This window comes from Halichoerus grypus, chromosome 5 (assembly GCF_964656455.1).
Source record: "Halichoerus grypus chromosome 5, mHalGry1.hap1.1, whole genome shotgun sequence".
NCBI classification, from domain to species: Eukaryota; Metazoa; Chordata; class Mammalia; order Carnivora; family Phocidae; genus Halichoerus; species Halichoerus grypus.
The window spans coordinates 39,245,848-39,267,870 of NC_135716.1; the positions used below are offsets into that span (position 1 = coordinate 39,245,848).

The following is a 22,023-nucleotide window of genomic DNA, read 5'->3' on the forward strand; positions in this document are numbered from 1 at the left end:
GTGGTTAAGGAAACAGTAAATTTTCACATTGGCTTTAATGTTTATATTTTACCAAAATTTTCCTAAACTCGGTAATCATTACTAATATTTATTATAGTACTATTTACTGCATCTTAAAAACAAAAAACAAAAACTAAGCAGAAAACATACAGTTGAAGAAAACTGGATGTCAGTCTATGCAATTTTTTTTTTTTTTTTACTTTCAGCATGACACTTTATTTTGGCACTTTAACAAATATTTTGCTTTACAGCAGTGACAAAATATTTGCCAGAAACTTTCTTTTCTTGGCATGGATATTCCAAGCAGTTAATTCTATGAACTGAATTTCACTATGCTTTCCACAGTTAGAGGTATACCCACTACATTCTTAACCTCTGTAATCGAGGGATATTGTGCAACTTTAGAAGGTGCTAGAACTTCCTTTTAATCACCCCAAAGTGGATTGACTCTGTAAGTGATGGGACAGGAATTTGAGAATTAAGGCCATTAAGAATTTAAGTAAACACTGTTCCGAGTGCTGCTTAATTTTTTTTTTTTAATGAGTTATGTGGCAATTCCAGGGAACGTTCTTTAAATGAAGTATTCATACTTTATTAAAAGTACATTATGTATTGAAAGGGTTGCTGTTTTTGCGGTCTTCTTCCTACTTTGGCGGCTCACACATTAAAACAAAATTTATGGTGAAAACAGAAAAGGCAATGTTGTTAGAAGGAAATACCCAGGCAGGGTACCCTCAGACTTCCATCTCCTCCTCAGGCACTCCTGCTTTCCAGCAATTTCAATCCTCAGCAGTGGGGCCCTCCTTTTAGTGCACAGAGCCACCCTGCCCTGCTTTCCTTCCTTACGGTGTGAACTATGGCATTCCACCTATTGGTTCTTCAGTGAAGCTTCAAGAGAGATTTGGAGCAGAGTTTCCAAGGTACATCAGTCTTCATTCGGTCTACAGGACAAAACCTTAGATACTGACATCAGGAAAATCCCCTTCAGTTCTTTGGAATTTATCCTCCCAAGAGTTATTTGCAAAAGCAGGCATCCCTCTCAATGTTGCCATCAGCTAGCCTACAAAGGTTGCCAACTTCACAATTCCCTCCCTGGCAGTCTTCCAACGTCTACCCCCAAACACAGGCAGGAGGATACATTCAGATTTCCTCTGGCCAATTCAAAAGTGAGTCTGGTAATAAACAGCCTCATCGATGAGCTCTTTGGTTTTGATTTACAGACACTATGGAACACTCAGAAATCAAACCCACATCATCCTCAAGAGCAGATGGTCATTTGCAAAGGGGAGATGTACATTTGATCGAAAATGTACAAAATTTATAACAGTGACATTTTCAATATTAGGCCACATGATTTATTCAGTAGTTTTTATGTTCCCAAATTACAGTTGATGTCTATTTGTAAGACTACAAAAGTTACCATTAGAATTGTCTGTGCTTATAAAATACCAACTTTTTTTTTAAACTGTTATATATACTCATTAACATCAGTCTGCAACGAGTTACATAGAATCATAGGCACTTCAAAGGCTTAAAAAGACGTTTACAACTTAAATGCATTTTTAAGAACAAAAACTGATTTTTCCTTAAACCCCTACTCGTACCTTCAAATTGCAAGAAATTAACAAATACAGTGGCCAAAGGAATCTGCAGCAACTTCTCAAAATACTGTTAGCATCTTTGGGTTTGCTGAGGCTTGTCAGTAACTCACATCAAATCCTCCCAAAAGAAGATCTGATTAGATAGCTATGACTGAACAGTTTTGTGGTAATAATCCAATTTTACACATTAATTTGCTGTTGCAAATCTGCCTGAAGCTACAGGTGATGAAAAACAAAGCAAGTGTAAAATGGATAGTCTGACACTTAAAAATTTATACAAAGTGGAGGTTAAAGTTTACATATTTGAAAATCACATATACACTAAATTACCATTATCTGAATTATCCAAAGACAAATTGCACCATAACAGCTACAAAAAGGCATAGAGTTTTGTTTTCAAGGGGACAAGAGGGACGAGCAGAGGAGAGGGAACAACAGATAAATTAACAAAGTAAGACCAACTTGGTAAGGTCAATCGGAGACATGCGGACACAAATTAAACAGCTTTCATCTTTGAACCATAGGATAAAAACAATCATTTTGTATTTGCGCATAAAAGTTTAAGCCGATTCCATGAACACAGAGGGTTTTCATAACATAATATTTTGCCACTGCTATTCACAGAACACTGCAGATGTTATTTTAATTTTATGTTGTTCTAAAGAAATACATGAAAAGTTTTAAATACAATGGGATTTTATCACTAAAGGGCCAGAATGGCTCTTTAATGAAAAAAAAACAAAAAACAAAGATCTTCATTATTCTATGCAAAAGCTTTATTTTTAAAAGTTCAGTGATCTCATAAATAGAGACACTAAGTGGGAGTTTCACGCATAAAACTCCTTAGTAGGTGCCTTCTGATAAGCAGCACTGGATGGTTTGCGTTCTCCAAGGTCGTAACTTCCTTCATCCTTCTTTCTCATGCGATACACCAACAGCAGGATAAGGAAAATTGCAAAGAGAAAGCCGATAACTCCGCCAGCAATGACAGCTGAAACACGCCAAAAGGAAGATTACTTTCAGGAGAGATTCAAGGACTGCAGAAATTAACTTTGTCGAACCCCATCTATTTACACCTTTATAAAAGGCTCCATTTGAAAAACCCCAAAACACTTAAAAACTGGATTCGATGAGGCAACCAGGTAATTACCCAAATCTGACATTCCCGAGGAAGGTACAATACTTTCTTTGATTAGAATTAATAATATCAGTCAAAAGCCTCAATAAGAAAAATCTGGCTGGGGCCTCACATAATTCCTTACTTTAAAATTCTTTAGTTTTCTCACAATTCATAGTCTAATCTTCTAATTGCTTTTTCAGTGAAGGCACAAAACAGGATGGAAGTGACTTAAGTTTTGTAAGGGTAAATATGAAAAAAAGCAAACAAATGTCCTTTCTAGTCTTGGCTTTGGGACTATCCTTTCAAGGACTAAGTGTTCTTAAATCGCACAAATCTTTCCCTTTAAAATCAAATGGTGACTGCTTTCATCAGGTAAGTTACAATGAGAGACAGCATCCTTAATGCCTTGGGCGTTATTTGCGTCAACTGCCCTCCCCCCATAAAGGACTTTTCCTTCTCAAGTTTATTTTGATATCAGGATGACTTGGAGCTGGACAAATTGAGCTTCACATCCCACCATACCCCCCCACCCCCAACCCAGTTGTTCTGGACCAACTCAGATCCTAACTTTCCTCTTCTTGTACCAAGCGGTAGGATGAGGGAGCGGAGAGAAAATAAAGAACATTTGCCTAACTCTTGTCTCTCACTCTGGAATGAGACAGGCCCTCAGACTGCTCTCGGCAGGAAGGTGACATTCAGCAAGCTTGGCCTGTATCTCTGAATATCACTTAGCCAAGCGAGGTCTATTTAAGGACCCTCCCACCAGGCCCCCTCTGGGCTACTCACCTGCCAGGACTTCTGTTCGTTTAAACAGATTGTCTGAGTGCTTCTCAGTATACACATTTGTATCATCTTCAGCTGGGTCCATTTTCCTTTCTGAGTCAGAGAGATGAACTTTTTCCTTATCAATTTCTTCAGGTGACTGATAAGGGAAAAGATTATAAAGATCTTTTTTAATGTGCTAGAAAGAAGAGAAAACAGAAGTATATTCCAAGGTTTGTTGTTTTCCAACAATGAGTTTGGGAAATAATTGTGAAGTTTACACCAAGGGGCGAGTCCTAGGATGGAGCCACGTTGTCCATGGTTTTGTAGGAATACCATCACAGGTAGAGGCAAGATGGCTGCTTAGTGAGTGCATGATAATCCAGATGACATGGTTAGGTTGTTTTAGTTGACACTTCATAAGCTCTGTTTTCTCACCACTCCTCTGACTTCAGGCTCCAGCTCTTTCTGGCTGCGCCAACCCAAGAACATGGTCCCAATTCTCCTTACTCCGTCAGCTCTTTGCTACATGGGGCACTGTGATGGCAGCTTCCTTTCAGGCCTTCTCTCCAGGTGTTCTCCAAGGGCTCTTCCTACTACCAACTCTGGGGAGTAGCCCTCCAGACTTAGTCAGCAATGCTCCCCTCTCCCTACTCACTCTTACAACTTCCACGAACCCTGAACTAGAACTTCAGGGGTCTGGGCTCTCTAAGCAGCTCCTGTGTGACCCTGACCGAGTCATACCACCTTCCTGCACCTTGGTGTCTCCCTCCATTTAATGAAGGGCATTCTGAGGTTCTTGGGTTTTCCACAATTCTAAAGCACAAATCCAAGGTGGTAACTCTCAGAAGCTCATCTCCGGTGAGCATTAACCCCAACCACACATTATTATGACAAACCTCATGAATTCCCCTCAGATTTTTTGAGTCTCTATAATCATTTGTGAGACCTGACACAATTCCCTCTGACTTACCTTCTGATCTGCATTTCAGGGGTCTGTGGGTGTGGGGACAGGAGGTCTCCACAGAGCTGGGGCCACCATGCACTAATAGGGACAGTCCATCAGTGCACAAGCTTCCAGGTGCTCTGGATGGAACATTCATTCTTTACATTGAAACGCTTTCTTGTATAGAAGCAGGGGTTTGACTAAGAAGAATTATTTCTACAGTATGGAGCTAATCTGAAATTCCTCAACCCTTGTATATATGTGCAAAATGAAATTCCAAAAAGGCACCATAGATGATTAAATGAAGTCATTTAAAGATCTGTCACATCCACGTCTGGTTGTTTGGATGCCTTGGAAATGTATCGGAAGTAAAAGATTGTGAGCAATGCTCTGCTTCAACCAACAACTGTGTTCTTTTTATTTTTGTCACATAAATTTACAACAAACTAGATGGGATATCTGTGACAGTGACACTAATACCACTGAGAGACCCATTCGAAAGCAGTCTACATTAAAGATAGCCTAGAGGCAACGTTTAATTTAGTTGTACCACCATGTAACTATAAGATAGAAAATTAAATCACTTATTAATAATATTCACTATCAATATTATCATTATCAGTACCTAGAATAATGTTTGACACATGATGAGTAGCATTTAATAAACCTCTCATGAAGAGATGAATGAGGACTCCATTGAATACAAATGATACTAGGAATATAAATATGTTGAAATGTTTGGGGATTCTTAATTTCTGAGCTCATCTGCCAAACATCTATCTTCTTTATCTAGATCTGACACAATCACTTCCTTGAAGCCAATTTTTTAAAAATTTAAATCAAGTTTCAATCCATTCCTGTCAACTGACCAGAACTCTACTCTCAAATTAGGTTTTGCTTAGGATACAACTCTTTACCACTGAAAGCCAAAATGGAGTTTGCTGCCTCAAGCTAGCGGGTCTTGATGGTCACCGACTTCGAGAGATTCAGTCACGACAAGCAATCAAATAAAACTGTGGTAACGCCAGATGCATCTTTCAACAGCCACACTGGGTAACTGTGGCACACACACTCTGAGGACCCTCTCCCCATCCTAACATCATGACACACACCATTACTTCTCACTTCTCTCCTCCCATCCTTCTTCCATTCATTCAACTTCATACGTTTATGGAGCAGCTACCATGCATGGAGCCCCCACATGCTAGGTACGTCTGCCTCAGGGTTCAGAGACCTTCTCCTTTTTTCCGATCACCTGGCCCAGGAAGTCAGTCTGCCACCAACAGTAACTGCCCCATCTTAATCCTGCAGAGCGCACTCCAGGCTGGAGAGGATTGAACATGGCCCTTCCGCATCTGCAGAAATGTATCCAGCTCTGTCCCTGCCTCTCCTTTCACATGCCCTGGGGGCACCTTGGGCCTGGGAGGGAAAACAAATGCACTTTGACAAGGGGAGGAAAACAAAGCGTGGGAAGCCCCCATGTGTTCCTACTGCAGGGGGGCACCTCTTCCTCCAGGGAAGACCTGGCACTATGGACAGGAGGCGGCCTTCTGCATCCTGTCTCCTACAAAAGCTTGGCAGCATCTTACTTCTGACCCACAGATGGGTGAGCTCTCAAAGGGGACACCTGCGTTTCTAGGTTTTCGTAAGCAGCCTGCTACCCCGGGACCACAGACAACGTCTCCAACTGCAGTTACACACGCTCATTTGGTGAATTGCCTTGGGCTCTACGGCTCTAACCAAATTCACTGGAGGCTTAGAGAATGCTTCCTGAGTCTCAGGTGCCATGCTATATGCACCCACATTTCTTCTTCTCAAGGACCCACGAGGAACAGCTCAGAGAAGCTAAGAAATTTGACCAGATGCAGGATTTAAAGCCTAGGCCTTCTTCAGACTTTTTTTTTTTTTTAAGATTTTATTTATTTGGGATGGTGTGTGCAAGGGAGAGCGCATGGAGCAGGGGGAGGGGCAGAGGAAGAGGGACAAGCAGACTCCAAGACGAGCATGGAGCCTGATGTGGGGCTCGATCCCAGGGAGAGATCATGACCTGAGCCAAAATCATTAGCCAGACACCTAACGCACTGAGCCACCCAGGTGCCCCTTTTTCAGACTTTCATATGCATTTTTCAACTTAAATACCTTACCCGGTAGCGAGTGGTCAACTAATTACAATATAATAATTATAAGGCCAAAACCACCAGTCTCATAGTTTTCACTAGCTAGTAGTTTTGCTGTGTTCTAAATCCAAAGACCTTATTTCTTAATAACTCAGCTCTCAAAATGACTATATTGGGATGTAACCACGTGCATCATTATCACTGTAAGAGGCCAAAGTCTGTAGGCCACTGATGATAGGCCTGAGAAAACGTTCAGAAATAATGAGACAGGTACCTGGAGTGTCCTTATTCCATTACCTGTTCCAGCATGTGTAAAGTTCACAATGGTTTTAACTCACAACAAATTCTTTATGAAATGAAAACAAATTTTCTTGGCTGAAGCCCAAATAAACAGAAAATGTCTTGCTTCTTAACTGGGCTGTGAGCTCCTTAGAGAAGGAGCATCCTATGAATGATATCCGTATGGAAGCTAGGTCTGGGTGATAAAAGTAGTAGGAAGAATGACCTACCGAGCTAGGAAGAGACGTGGAGGAACCTTACATGAATATCGCTCAGAGAAAAAAGCCAATCTCAAAAGGCTACATACTGTATGGTTCTAATTATATGACATTCTGGAAAAGCCGAACTATGAGGACAGTAAAAAGATCAGTACTTGCTGGGGGTGGGGGGCAGGAGAGATGAGTAGGCAGCACACGGAGGGCTTTTAGGGCAGTGGAAATATTCTGTACGAGGCTACAATGGCAGATACATGTCATCAACCCACAGGATGTACAACACCATGAGTGAGCCCTAAGGGGAACTATGGACTCCGAGTAATAATAACGTGTCAGCGTAGCTTCACTGGTTGTAACAAACGTACCACTCTGGTGCGGATGCTGACAGAGGGGAGGCTGTGCACATGTGGGAGCAGGGGGCCTCTGGGAGCTCTCTGGACTTCCCCCTCAGTTTTGCCATGAACCTAAAACTGCTCTGAAAAACAGTCTATTTAACAACAAAAAAGTAGCAGGTGGGTAAATGTCAAAACAATCAAAGGAGTAAGGACTAGCCATTTACCGCAATATAATGAGAAGACCATGTGTCCTCACGTCATTTTTGAAGGGGGCTTCTCAAAAGGAACAATCTGTGCAATTTTAAAAAGCATTTACGAGGACCCGCTAACGCAATGCAAAACACACACACCTTCGTCTGAGCAGGTCTCTTGTTCTGTATCTTCAGTGTCGTGGTCTCCACTTCTGGAACAGCACTAGTGAACCCCATCTTTGGCAGTGGTCGGGATGTTGTCAGCTCTGGGCTCTCTATGTCCTCATCAGCTCCTGGGGAAGAAAAACAAGCGAAGGTGGGCTGAGCACAGGAATCCCAGCACAGGTTTCTCTATGAGCAGAGGGCGCTGTGCGGGGTGGACACTGACAAGCCAGGGGCTTTCACACTACCTGCTCCCCAAGAACCCCACACTAACTTCCCACAGTTTTCACACGATGAGGGGATTTCAGAGTGGATCTGTGGGCAGCCTGGCATTTTCTGTAATATTATCCTCAATGCTCTCAAGGCCCCTTCTTTCACTTCCATGCTCAAATCTCTCCTGCTCACAAGATTTCTTCCTTTCCTATGCTGAAACATGCTACGCTTCCCACTTTAAAACACGACACAACGACAAGAAAGGCAGACTCTCCCACAGCAGACCCTTTCTTCTCGGAGGGGATCTGCTGCCCCCTCTCTCCTCTCTTTTATAGCCAGATTTTTCCAGTGGCCTGGTAGGTCCTCACCAGCAATCCACTCTGCTGGCCTCCCTCTAGTCAGATTTCCCCTGTCATCACGCTATCAGTGACGTTAGTTAATGAGGTCACCAACGTCCTCCACACTGCCATATCCAGAGGCATTTTCCTGAGTGGTCGTCATCTAATGGAACCTCCTCGCACCACCGGACACTGGTTAATGATCATCTCCTTCTTCATATACTATCTTTGGGCTTCTAGCACTTTGACTTCCCAGTTTTCCCCCTCACCTCTTGGGCTACTTCTAAGTCTCCTTTGCAGGCTCATTCTCTTTCGACCTGGATGCAAAAATATCAGAGTTCCTGGGTGGGAGGATGGGTTAGTCTGGTGATGGGTACTGAGGAGGGCACGTTCTGCATGGAGCACTGGGTGTTATGCACAAACAATGAATCATGGAACACTATATCTAAAACTAATGATGTAATGTATGGGGATTAACATAACAATAAAAAAATTAAAAAAAAAATATCAGAGTTCCTTAAGGTTCTGCCCTAGGCTGCTTCTTACTCTACCTTTTCTCCCTCGCCTACACTCCTGGCTTCAATTACCATCTAAATACAAATGAAACCTACGTTTATAACATTAGCTTAACCACTCCTCTGAAATTGAGACCTACATATCCACTGGCTGGCTTGATATTCTCACTCAAAGGACTCAAAGGTACTATGCACCTCTCACATGTTCAAAACAGAGAGCACGATCTCCCTCCCCGTCCGCCTATAAACCTGGTTGTCGTCCTGTGTTACCTGGCAGTGAACAGAACCTTCCATTCCTATAAATCACAACCCTGACTTCTTCCTTACCCCCACCTTGAATCCATCACCTCAGTTCTGATTTTACTTTAATAGGTCTTCGCTCTAACACCTTTCCACGGTTCCAGGGCCACCAGCCTCATCCAGGCCACCGTAATCTGTCCACAAGCCACCGGACCTGCCTTCTTCCTGAGAGCCCCCTCTCAGTTCACTGCCCACAAACCGGCTGTGACCCCATCACCCTCCTATTTAAAACCATTACAATGGTACCCACTGCTCCTGAGATAAATAGAAAATGTCTCAGCCCAGCCCTGCATGGTCCAGCCCTGAACCACCGTTCCAGCTTCCTTGAGCATGATCTTCCCCTCTCATCTGTCCCCTGATGTCCTGCCAGAAGCCCTCACCTGGCTAATTCCTAATTCACCTCCAGACCTCAGCACAACGATTTGCAAATTGCACTCATCTCATCCTCCCTTCCATATTATGTCAGAGTCCTCTGTTAAATGGCTTTTTAGTACTACCTTTCTTAGCCTAAGTACATTTACCACAGATTTGTAATCGTGTTTATTTGTAGGCTATTGACTGAAGTCCCCTCCCCCCCCGCCCCCGCCACACACGGGACTGGAAACTCCGTAAGGCTCCGGCCTCTCTGAGCACCTAACAGACTCCCCGGCACATACAGGCTCTGATCCAGTGTTTGTTCAAAGAGTGACTAACCACCAACTGCCACCTGGGCACTATTTTGTTTTGTTTTTGCCTTTTGACCGGAATAGCATTTGAGAATTTCTGACATTCAAATACAACATTCTTTTTAAGGTGATCATTTGTCAAATGTGTAACAACTCAAATAAACTCAAAACTCTGTACCTCAAACTAACCCGCTTCCTCAGACAGGAACGAGTAATGAATACCTCCAAGTTCCTCACAGAAGCCCGGTCACGTAACAAGCAGTTCAGAAGAGGTAACGTGCTGGAGACAGGGCAAGAGCCCTTGTTTCTGTTTAATGTCACATTTTAAAATATTTTATTCTATCAACTATCTCCTTTAACTTGAGCACATACACTCATCATACGGGGAAGAAATCGTAGGGTAAATCGTGAAATAAATACGGGATTTGGCATTAAAAATAAACCTAGTACTGGTTCTGGCATATTTAGCCAGACCTGTGTGACGTTGGGCGAGGAATGCTTGAAACTTAGTGTCTTCACGTGTAAAACAGTGATATTAATTCTCCGAGGTCTGCATGTGATAGATATTAGAAAGCACGGTACACACAAAACAGTATATGTAAATATGTCACGAATAATGACAGCTCCAGAAACACACTGCTCTTTTATATCAGCCCACCTGATTTTCTATCAAAGTCTTACATATAATATGCTTGATTTATTCCTACAATGAATCATTTCCTTACAAAAGATTTTTGCCAATGCCAAATGAAAATTTTCCATTAAGGGCTTTCAAGACCCCCTTCGTTCATACCAGTTACAAATATGAATCACCGAAGTAGGGGGATCTGTTGTGAGAAAGGGGGAGATTTTTGTAAGGTTGAAAATTCCCTCAAGCTAGACTTCTTCCATCAGAGACGGGAGTGATCTGCCTCGGGTGGTTCTTCTACTGTATTTGTCATCATCTTTATTCAAATAGATGGTCCCCCCCTTGCCCAAACCAGAGACCTGGGAGCCCCCTGGATCACATCTCTGGCATCCCTGACTTGTGAGCTTCTCATTGTTTCCCCTGGCCTGAGACATCCCACCCCAGAGCCTGTTTCCACCTGGGAAACTGCTGCTCACACCATCTTGCTCAGGATCAACGTCATCCCCTCTCTCCACTACAAGACTATCTGCTTCCCAGCCTTCAAAATATCATGGCTTTGGTCTCTTCTACTGTTTTAGGTGTCCTTGTGAGTTTAAGAACAATTCCTTTATTGACAGCTTAGTTGGGCATTGGAAAGTATGCGTGTTCCATCTACCATTTTTAACCAGAACTCTACGTTTCACTCTCAAATTTCTGTTGTACAGCACTTTACCATATTATGTCACTCATGACATGGTGGTATGATTATTTTTTCTCATTTCTGCATTTCTCTGTCTCTTGGTTCCTTGAAGACAGGGACCAAGCCCTTCTCATCTCTCTGCGCTAAGAACATGGCGTGATGTGTGGCATTCAGTGAATGCCTGGAGTGTTCATATTCATTAATGTCCATTCTTGAGTCCACACAAATAGCATGGCCCCATCTCCTCACCTGGGAAGTACCCTCTAGGCCCCTGGCCGTTTTCCTCTGGTCCATTTGCTTTTCCACTAGGTAGCTAAGATAGGAGTGGGGACAGAGGGAACACTGGCCAAAACCCTGGGGCATCCCAGTTTCCAGCTGGGACTGGCATCAGCTAGGCAGGGCACCCTAATTCTAGAGTGACATATTATGACACAGGAGGCAGGTCAACAAAGGAGCAAAAAGGAACACACTCTCAAGTCCAACTCCCCAGCCCTCGCCCCAGCTCTATTACTCTCCGATAGTATGGTCTGAGGCAAGTTACTCAATCTCTCCGTGCCTTGGACTTTCCCATGCGAAAATTGGAGATGGTAACAATCTGTCCTTATAGAGATGTTGGAAGTATAGAACAGTGCCTGCCACACTGTATGGGCTTTACGAATTCTAGTTACAACTTCTACTACCTTTAAGCTGTAAATCGATATACCTTTAAGCAGTGCCAGGGGGTCTCCAAAGTCTAGAATGATGCACTTCTTTGCAGCAATGCTCTGCCCAGGGCTGGAGCCAAGGCAAAAGCAATGTGGATCCACACTATAATCTATCTATCTGATTAGCGTGCTCTGGATTTCAAATGACCCACTGCAAACTCCTTTCACCTGCGCGGGTACAGAGAAGCAGGACTATGTACCTGCTTTCTTTATATTGAACTTCAGGACAATCTTGGCATAACTCAGGAAAATGACTTGGACAACGTCTACAGACCTAATGACTCTTGGATTCTAAGATCTACGAAATGGGAAGAAAAGGGGTCCATATTCATTATCTCTTGGGACATTTTGAAGATAGTTACAAAGCACTTTTGAGGTGCTAAAGGAAAAAAAAAGAGGTGCCATGAGTGAAAGATATTAATAGTGTTGTGGGCTATGGAGAACAACTCTTTCCACACTCATGTGGCATGTGTGGTATATATCACTTCCCCAAGAATAACTAGGGCTGTTTTTACATTCAAGTTGCACTGTAAGCTCACTGTTACTAGGTCAGCCGCCATCGCGCTCGTCTTTCTCAGACTTGCTGTTTTCCAACTTAAAACACTTAAAACACTCACTCCTATACAGGTAGACCTCGACAATTGATTTTAGTCTGTTCTGGGTCATTCTGAAGCCCGGGCCAGTCTGATTTCAGACATCTATTGTTCAGCATAACTTTGACCATCTGTTGAATCTACAGTGAAAACTCCAAGCAAGAAAGGTCCTGGATAAGACTTTCCTAGAGTACTGCTGACCACAAATTCCTGACTTGATTATTCGCTGAATATATGCACAAGTTCTTCTTCCTTTCCAGCTTCTTGGGGGGCCATTCCTGGTGAAACATTTTCCACATATGGTAGATTGCAAAACTGCCAGAATCGTTTACTCCCCCTGCCTTGTATCCACATCCTCTGTAATGTGACTGTGCACATCCTTTCATTCAGACTTGGAGGCTGGGCTGGCCTAGGACCTGCTTTTGACTAGTAAAATGTGGTAGGGATGCTGTGCCAATTCTCAGCCTAGCATGCAAGAGGCTTTGCACACTTCTACTTGCTCTCTTGGGATCTCTGCATCCTCCTGTCAACAAATGGCTGGCCCACTGGAGAAGGAGAGGCTGTGTAGACCAGAGCCAAGTTTGCCCCAGAGCTGGGACAGAGCCCAACCAAAATCAATAAAGCTGCCCAGACTCTAGCTGACCAAGGACACACGAGGGGGTCCAGTTAGCCCAGCCTAAATTGCCATCCTGCAGAATAATGAGCTAATGAAGGACTGTTGATTTTAGCCACTACGTTTTGGCTGGTTTGTCATGGGGCAGCATTACTGAGATCACAGGTTACAGATACACTAGGGGAGTGAGGATATCACTGTATCACCATTTTGCTTGGCTGATACATTCTCCCTCCTACTCTTGAGTACGAAGGCACAACTCTTTTTGCTTCCACCCATAATCTAGAACATAGGGTTGGTGGCTTCATCAGACTGGTGTCTGAGGGATTTCTTTCAGGGTGGCTGCCCACTTTTATCACTCTGAAAGCCTTCATAATAAAATTAAAACTAATGTTAACCCAACACTGACTACTTGCCAAGCACCAAACTCTAAGAGCTATAGATGCGTTAACCCCTTGGAGCTTTACAACAACCTGGGTGATAGAGACTATTATTACTTTCCCTTTTTTGAAGGAAGAAACGGAGACTCAGCCAAGTCAAACACATTCCCAAGATCTCACAGCTTAGGTGGCAGAGAGCTAGAATGTGCATCCAGGCATTCTGACTCCAAAGGTGTGTCCTTAACCACTGTGCATCCTGCCTGTCTCCTTGAAATAAGCTCCAGTAGGGTGTGTGTGTGTGTGTGTGCGTGTGTGTGTGTGTGCACACGTGCGCAAGCATGGAAAACAGAGGCACTCACGGAGGTAGATGGCCTTACCCGAGCCTGAGGCAGAAGCATAGTCATCATCATCAATAGGATACACTCCCGAAGCTTCTTCAATGGAGCTATTGTCGAGGTACATGTCTTTATCAGACGTCAGCTCTGCTCTCTGAGAAAAGAACAAGAAAGGGTTCAGAATGGTGAGAGATCAAGAAACCTGCTCATTTAGCTTACTGTTCAGGTTTACCCCAAGGTGACTACTCCTCTTTTCTCCAGTCCTTTGAACCCACATTTCTGGCCCTCCCCTTCCTCAGGACATCCTGCTAATGTGGATTAAGTCACAGGCTGACCATAGGCAAACCCCCCGCCTCCCAAGGGAAGCCTCAGTAGCCTAATCCAGGAGAACAAAACAGCTCAGAGACCTAAGCACCTATCAGGGGCTTATTTCATTACATTCCACTGAACCTGTCTGAGTTTCGGTGGTCTCAGTGCTAGTTATAAGCCAGCTCAGGCATTTCCTTTGTCACAAAGTCATTGTGAGGCTCCCTTACTGGAGAACTACCAAACACTCAGATTATTTAAGACTTTCTTGGGGATGAATACAATGGTTTTACCACACTTAGGCCAAATCATCACCCAGGGAGCCATCAAGGCCCACCAAACGTCTGCAGGCCTGGCCACGCTCAGAGCTTTGTCACTGTGGCCGAGAGCTCCCCAGATGTCCGGGCAGCCCGGATCCGTGCAGACGCCAGGAAGGGAGGGCACCCGGCAGGCAGCAGTCCCCAGGGGGCTCCTCCGACAAGAGCCAAAGCCCACCCCGAGCCCGCTTCTAGGGTTCACTGGCTTAGCAGAGCCATAATGACAAATGCAGATAAAGCCACATGAGCACATTCTTTTTATATTACTGGCACTTGGAACCAGCAAATCACACACTTCACATGGAGAGGGATCATTCGCGAAGTACACCAGCTCCACAGCTTCTTTGCTCTTCAGTAGCGTTTTTGTATTAAAATTCAACCTCATCCTGGCCATAAGAGTAACTCACATGAATTGGAGGCAGAGTAGATGCATCGTTTTTTTATAAAATGGTCTTAATAAATTGGTATTTTCCCACGAGTATCTCAGGAAAACCCAGAAACAAAAGCAGACGGTCAGATTAAACAACGTTTGTGTTTGGAAATAGGCAACACTCATATTGTCCTATTTTTAAATATTAAATTGAATGTTTGCTCCTAAGAGGAATTATAAAAAATGTTTCCCTTACTACTCTGGCTCTCATTAGATTTCCTCTTAAAATAAGACTCTGTGTTCCAGCGGTCGCCGTGACTGGAACCTTCCTAGGAGGACAGACGGGGTCCAGCCCTCCCTAACAGCACTACTTTATTCTCTCGGGTTTCAGTAGCTGCCTGGAGAAGCTGGAGCCTCATAAACCTGAGCCCATGTTCTCCACCGGGCCTCAGCGCCCACCGACAGAAGAGTATGTGAACTCTTTTTTTTGTTGAGCTTGCCACACCGGCGCGTTGAGCACTGAAACCCTCGGGGCTGGTTTTCCAGTGGGCTGGCTGGCCGGCATCGAGTGACCACCCTGAGCCAAGAGCGTGGTGGCATTTTTCTGCTAGAATGGTCAGAGCTGACCTCCACACTCGGAGGCCATCCTGCATCATCCTGGTTTCCAAGGCCGTAAATCCCAAAGCTTGTGAACCATGTCAGGATGGTCACTCAGCTCTACCATCAACTTAACTGACCCCGAGCCGACTCTCCGCTGCTCTGAGAGCAAGGACTGTACCTCACGTCTCTTTAATCCACCCCAGCTCCCCGCAATCACAGTAGGGGGTGCGTATATATAGTAGGTGCTCAGTAAATGCTGCTTGGGCTGTTGGGGCTCACGCTGTAAAGCAATTTTCCATCCGGCTTATGTTAACCTCTGTCCTGTGACTGTCATCTGGAGCACCCCCTCATTCTTTCTCTCAAATCCTGCCTATGAAACAGGCTCTGACCACCCCAGTCCCTGGATGTAGTCATACACTGCGATTTTGGATTTTATAGCCTACGAACAGTTTAAGCCCTAAACTCTTACTGTTATTTTTCATTGTTTCATGTGTACTTTCTCTTGCCCCTCCGCTGAGTACAACTTGCTGAAGGCGGCATGCTTCCTGCCTCTCTCAAAATGCATGCGTACTCAATAAATATTTGTCAACTGAGATTACCTAAAACAAATTGGCCTTTGACTCAGGTTTCAGAGTTAACACCTGTCACAGGACCTCCAGGATTCCTACAGTTAAAATCTCTCCATTCTAAGCCTGGGAGATTGTCTGCCCCAGACCTCCCATGCACGTTGCATCACATCTCCTTAAGTAACCTAGAGTCTGAAACCTAAGTCAAAGTATCTTTTAACATATTAGAAACCTATTTGTCTTTTCTTAATATTGACTCCATTTTCCTCTTGGCTCTGTCCAAGAAGTTGGAGGTGGCATGGTAACACGAAGATATTTAATTCCTACGGGTAAACTGAATTTCTGTTCATTAGGCGAGCCAGTTGTCATCTGTCAAAACAGACAGGCAGAGGGGCCAAAAAACGTCTCCCAGGGAATTCTGGCCACCTCACAGTTCAGCCACACTGGGTCGCCTGACAAGCAACTGACTTCCCCAGGACAACCCTCCGAGGAAGCTGTCCCACCTGAGCTGCTACAGGACTTGGGGTAGAAGCGTGGGCGCGTCTGGAGAAGCTGGTTTGCCCTCGGCCCCTTGGGGTCTACAGGGCTCCAGTATGGTTGTGGGGCGGACGAGATGTTTCACAGGCTGGAGGACCACTAGGTATTCGGCTCCTCCATCCTCCAGTGTCGTGCAAATGACTGTGACATCAAACCCACAGTCATCTCCTGCTCTGATGTCAGGCGCACCAAGCACAGAGGAGGAATTACCAAAATCCTTCCACAGAGTCCAATTTAATAACAAGCAGGGCCCTTTTCACTCTGTAGCAGATAATGCTCAAAGAATACCTCCATTGTCTTTCCTTTAAACAACAACAACAACAAAAACCTTTCCAAACATGACAAGTGCCTTTTGTGGAGACTCCGCACTCCAGGCTGAGAGAATTTCTGCGCTCAACATATGCCTGGAGAGCGAAATGGAGTTGCACAAACACTCCCCTGGGGCAAGATGTGCATCTCTCGAAAGCCATGGAAAGGGGTGACTCAAGACGACTGCTTACTGCTTTTACACCTAGCCACATGCGGGCTGCCCCGCTAAGCAGAGAACGCCGGGACTCACCCCGAGCCCCCTCCTGCTCAGGGAGACAGAGCCACTGGACTAAGCGAAGAGTGGCAGGGCCCGGCAGCACGGGGCGGCAGGCCGACCGGGGCATTTCACAACGAGGTGGTTTAGTGTGGGGCCGACCACTGCTGTGAGGCTGTGCCAATCCTGTTAGCTAACAGGGCTCAGAGTCCGAGCTGGAAGAAAAATAGAGCTGGTCTTTCAGACCTTTTCCCCCATGGCTGATGCAAGACGTGAACACCGGAGAGCAAACGGAAGCTGTGGAGAGCCACTAGGTACGGTGAGGAGCAAAAGCTCCTGCAAACCAGAGAGGCTGCTGCCTGACGCCACCTTCGGCCGCGGGACCTGCAACCTTCTCCTCGCAGGCAGTTCCTCCCAGAGAACGCACCACTGACTCAGTTTTGTAGCCCCACAATGCCCAAAGGCAGGCAAGATACATAGCTGCTTCTACCCTAACTCTCTCCCTCCTTCTCCAGCCCCCGAGCTGTGGCAACCTCATCATACTGGGCCTGGGCCACTAACTACCAAGGCCTCCTTACTCGGCCACTGGCTAAGTCTTTGCGTTTGACTACACTCTGCGGAGGGACCATCCTTAAATGTCACCGTATCACTCCCAGCTAAAAACCTTTTACTGGTTCTCTGTCACCTACAGGATGAAATAAAAACTCCTTAGCTTGGAAAGAAGTGCTTTCACCATATGGTCTCACCGGCACTTCCGGTGTCGGCTGCCGCGCCTTCCTCTACCCAACCCCGGGCTCCCCGACAAACTCAAGAGACCTGGTCACACTGATTTCCTTTATGTAAGACCACTACGAGGAAATAAACTCCTTTAAGGATGGGAAATTGAGGAGAGCCATGGTGATCTAGGCCTTACATGCTTGAGGATGATGAAAACCAGTATTCTGAGAGAATGATTTAGCCCAAACTCATATGGTATCTGTAATATAAATGAACAGAGAAATGTTAATTTGACGCATAAAAGACCAGTGCCCCGATCTTGGTTTTAGTAATATCACCAACCTGTCTATTTGTGAGACAGGAACTGAACAAATCTACGTATTGGACTTTCTCACGTAGATAAAGCCTACCTTGAACAAATATTATGTTTCAAACTGCCAGTGTGGAAATCAGTTATTTAGAAATCTGAGGTCTTCCTTGAAAGATACACTGCCTTATCTACTAGATGAATGTCCTCTAACTCTCTTAAACTAGCACAAGCGATAAACAGTGGTCAAGATAATTAAAGCTCAAAGCAGTAAGTGTTAAATTCACTTTACGGTTGCAACTCAGGTTAATAACAAAGTCAGAAAGTAGAAAATCTAACTATTTATGGACACCAGACATACCTGCAACTGACCTTCAGAAAATTAGCCTTTGGATATAAAAATAAAATATTCATGTGGCCTAATATTACATTCTGTATCACATCACAGAAAACAAACACCTAGATGATGTTCTTAGTTTTAGGATAAAGGCACATCTAGTCCTGATTTGGACTCAAATGTCTATTAATTTTTATGGTGATTACAAAGTGCCAGACTGGTTGTAACTTTAGCTTATCTTTCCAGAGATGACTTAATTAACTCTTTTGTTACTAGCTAACATACACTGTAAGTGAATAATAATAACCTAAAATTTTCTCCCATACCGTCATTCAGAGATGATACATGTGTCCTTCAGATGAACTTGACAATTCTGGCTTAGGTAAAGCCCAAAGGAACATTAATCTTAGAGCTTGGCTGGACATTATAGGCATCAAGATCACCTATTTATTTCAAAAGTGAAGAAACAGAGCAAAGTAGCTTTAAAATCATCCAGTCTAGTTGGTGCTCAAACTTGAGCCCAAGACTCTAGACACTTAATTCTGGGCTCTTTCTGTTACAATGTAATTCCCCAGAACATGAAGATATCAGAGCCATTCAGCCCGGGATTCAGAAGGATTAGCTACAGCTAACTGTTAAGTGTTTATTATGTGCCAGGCATTTTGTGCTAAGTGTTTTATAAGCACTGGCACATTTAATCATCTCAACAATCTCCACTGCAGACCAAGGAACTGAGGCTTGCCCAAAAAACATACAGTTCAGAAGTAGAGAGCAGAATTCATATCCAAGTCTGAACTTCAAAATGTATGCTCGTTGAGAGTGCTGCCATGCTGAGCCTACCTCCCTGACTGCTTTTCCTGTGATTCACATGTAATCATCATAAAGGTCCTGAGAAGAACTGCAATAGAGTCACGTTGACCTGCCTGAGCCAGCACTTATACACTCTGGCCATGGAAATTCTCCCTCCAGGATATCTATTTAACATCTTTCAGAATTAGCATTCTTGGCATCCTAGATAGGAAAAAAATTCTATGTTAAGAGTTAAGAGTTCTAGGGCGCCTGGGTGGCTCAGTTGGTTAAGCGACTGCTTTCGGCTCAGGTCATGATCCTGGAGTCCCGTGCTCGAGTCCCACATTGGGCTCCCTGCTCAGCGGGGGGTCTGCTTCTCCCTCTGCCCTCTTCCCTCTCGTGCTCTCTGTCTCTCATTCTCTCTCTCTCAAATAAATAAATAAAATCTTTAGAAAAAAAAAAAAAGAGTTAAGAGTTCTAGCTTAACAGTTCCTTCTCTGCCTAATGTCCTGTAAGCTCCCCCTATGAAGGATGCCTGGAGTCATGACCATCATTTGCCATTCATTCATTTCAGGAATACCTTCCTCTCTATTAAGTATCCCATCCAAACCAAAGAGGTAATAGAAGAAAAGAGCCCTACGTTTATTGTTGGAAAAAGATACTATTGTCCTTGAATAGGTGACATTTGCCTGTTTTGTAAGCTTATAAGCAAATACTGTTGGATTTACAAGCACTTATTTTAAGGGTTTGTTCACAGCCAACTAACTACCTGGTACCTAATCATGTTCTAGGCTTACTCTAACATCCGGTATAAAATACATACAAAAGCCAAGGTCAAAGGTGAGGTCACACATGAAAGAAAATTTATAAATTCTTTACTTAAGAAAGCTAAAGTGTTTTACTTTTTTTTTTTTTTTAAGATTTATTTACGTATTTGAGAGAGAGAGCTTGTGCGCACAAGTAGGGGGAGGGGGAGAGAGGGAGAGGGAGACAATCGGACTCCCCGCTGAGCAGGGAGCCCAATGTGGGGCTGGTTCTCAGGACCCTGAGATCATAACCTGATCTGAAATCAAGAGTAGGACGCTTAACCAATTGAGCCACCCAGGGGCCCCTAAAGCATTTTAAGAAACACTTTAGGGTACCTTCCATAAAGTGGGGAATGGATTTATAGGCATACCTCAAAAATGGCAGGTTTGGTTTAAGTTGCAATAGCATTATGTCCAAAAAACCAATCTACGTAACTTAATTATAAAATATTGCTAAAAAAACGCTAACTATCATCCAAGCTTTCAGTAAGTCGTAATCACTGATCACTGTAACAAGTATAATAATGAAAAGTATGAAATATTGCAAGAATTACCAAAATGTGACAGGGACACAAAGTGAACAAATGCTGTCGGAAAAATGGTGCTGACAGACTTGCTTGATGCAAACTTTCAATTTGTAAAAAACAATTTGAAAATTGTTTCAAACCTTCAATTTGTAAAAAACAAACAAAACCCAAAACACAATACCCGCAAAAAAGCACAATGAAACAAGGTATGCCTCTAAATTATTTATTTGCACATATTAGGAAAAATAAATCCAAATTCTGAAAAAAATCGTTAGGCTTCATGAAGGAAGAATCGCATGTAGGTATAAAGTGTGAAGGAAAAGGAGGACTAGTCAGGCCTGCTCATAAAAATGGCAAATTAAAAAGAAATTTTTTTTTAAATGTAAAATCACAGGCAACTATATAGAGAAATCCAACCGGTTCCACGAACCTTTTGCCACAAACTGAGGCCTGGCAGATGACGGAATTCCTACAGTTCTTCAAGTCTGAACCACTCATTTGGAATTACCACCAAGGTGGGATTTTCCTGTTGGATACAGAGGGGGAATCTTATCTCACCACTCAGAATGCACATTCCTTGAAGAGGTCCAAGAATCAGGGCAGGGCTGATGATTTCCGCATCTTCTATCAGACCTAGCATCGTGCTCTACGAACCAACACAGGATAAAGGCTCAACAAAGAGTAGAAGAGGTCACAATTCCCCAAAAGGCTGAACCCAAGCTTAAAGCCATTTGGGGAAAGGAAAGAACCATCCTTTCTAACGAAGTTACCTGGTTACTTCACATCTGGGAAAACTAGATCAATGTTCTCTTACCTGGTCTCTTTAAAATGGGCAATCTGCAATTCAGCCTTCTACTGTGAGGAGAAGCTATAAAGGTAAGTGTTGACCTTAGAAGAAAGTGCCAACTCACTAAGGATGCCTCCAATGAGCCAGAGACAGTGTTAGTCTTTGGAGAACATTTCAATGGCTGAAGAGCATTTAAAAAGTAACACTGAGATAGTGTACTTAATGGTAGACATTTTCCTCTTTGTTAAAATAAAAAAAAAGAACTGAAAGTGGTTCAAAAGCAGTTTGATTTCCTAGCTTTTGAATTCTGAAACATTTGAATTACAAAATTCAATCAACATGTCTTTTAATACTCTTCCTGAAATTGGTTTATTGCTAATACTAAACAAAAACCAGTCTTCCTCTTAGGCAACAAGGAAGTCAAGTCAGGGGAGGGCAGGGGGAAGCAGGACACACTGATTCTTTTTTTTTAAGGTTTTATTTTAATTCACACACCAACAATTCTTACTTCTGTTTGTGGTAAAGGGTTCAGGTTCCTAATCCGGAGAGAGAAGCGAAGAACCTTTGTCCTGAATTAAATTCGTTGGCAACAAAAATACGGCCCCGCAAAGCGATGTATATTAAAGTACTGCCTGGGACCTCTGAGTGGGATCATGCTGAATATGCATGACACACAAAAGGAAAATGTTCATTACTTACAGATGTGCTCCAAGTTGTGCTTTCTTCCTTTTTTGGAATATCAAACAGAGGAAAGCAAGAGGTTTGTAGCCATGTTATTATAAGCATTGCTGCCTCTCCCCCTCCCAAACTAGAATATTCCAGTATTTATTTTGTTATCCATAT

General features: G+C 43.6%; 1 protein-coding gene and 1 long non-coding RNA gene across 2 annotated transcripts in view; one reads left to right on the forward strand and one right to left on the reverse strand.

The window, feature by feature from the left end:
- Positions 1 to 22,023, forward strand: part of LOC144381835 (uncharacterized) — a 66,628-nt gene that overhangs the window by 35,425 nt on the left and 9,180 nt on the right. The gene's annotated exons all lie outside the window — the stretch shown is intronic.
- Positions 1,333 to 22,023, reverse strand: part of SDC2 (syndecan 2) — a 96,931-nt gene continuing 76,240 nt past the window's right edge. Inside the window, exons 2-5 of the mRNA XM_036066902.2 lie at positions 13,734 to 13,845; positions 7,726 to 7,859; positions 3,508 to 3,643; positions 1,333 to 2,592 (exon numbers count right to left, since the gene is read on the reverse strand). Coding sequence (XP_035922795.1) covers positions 2,429 to 2,592; positions 3,508 to 3,643; positions 7,726 to 7,859; positions 13,734 to 13,845 — 546 coding nt within the window. The 3' untranslated portion in view covers positions 1,333 to 2,428. The remainder of the gene's footprint in view (positions 2,593 to 3,507; positions 3,644 to 7,725; positions 7,860 to 13,733; positions 13,846 to 22,023) is intronic.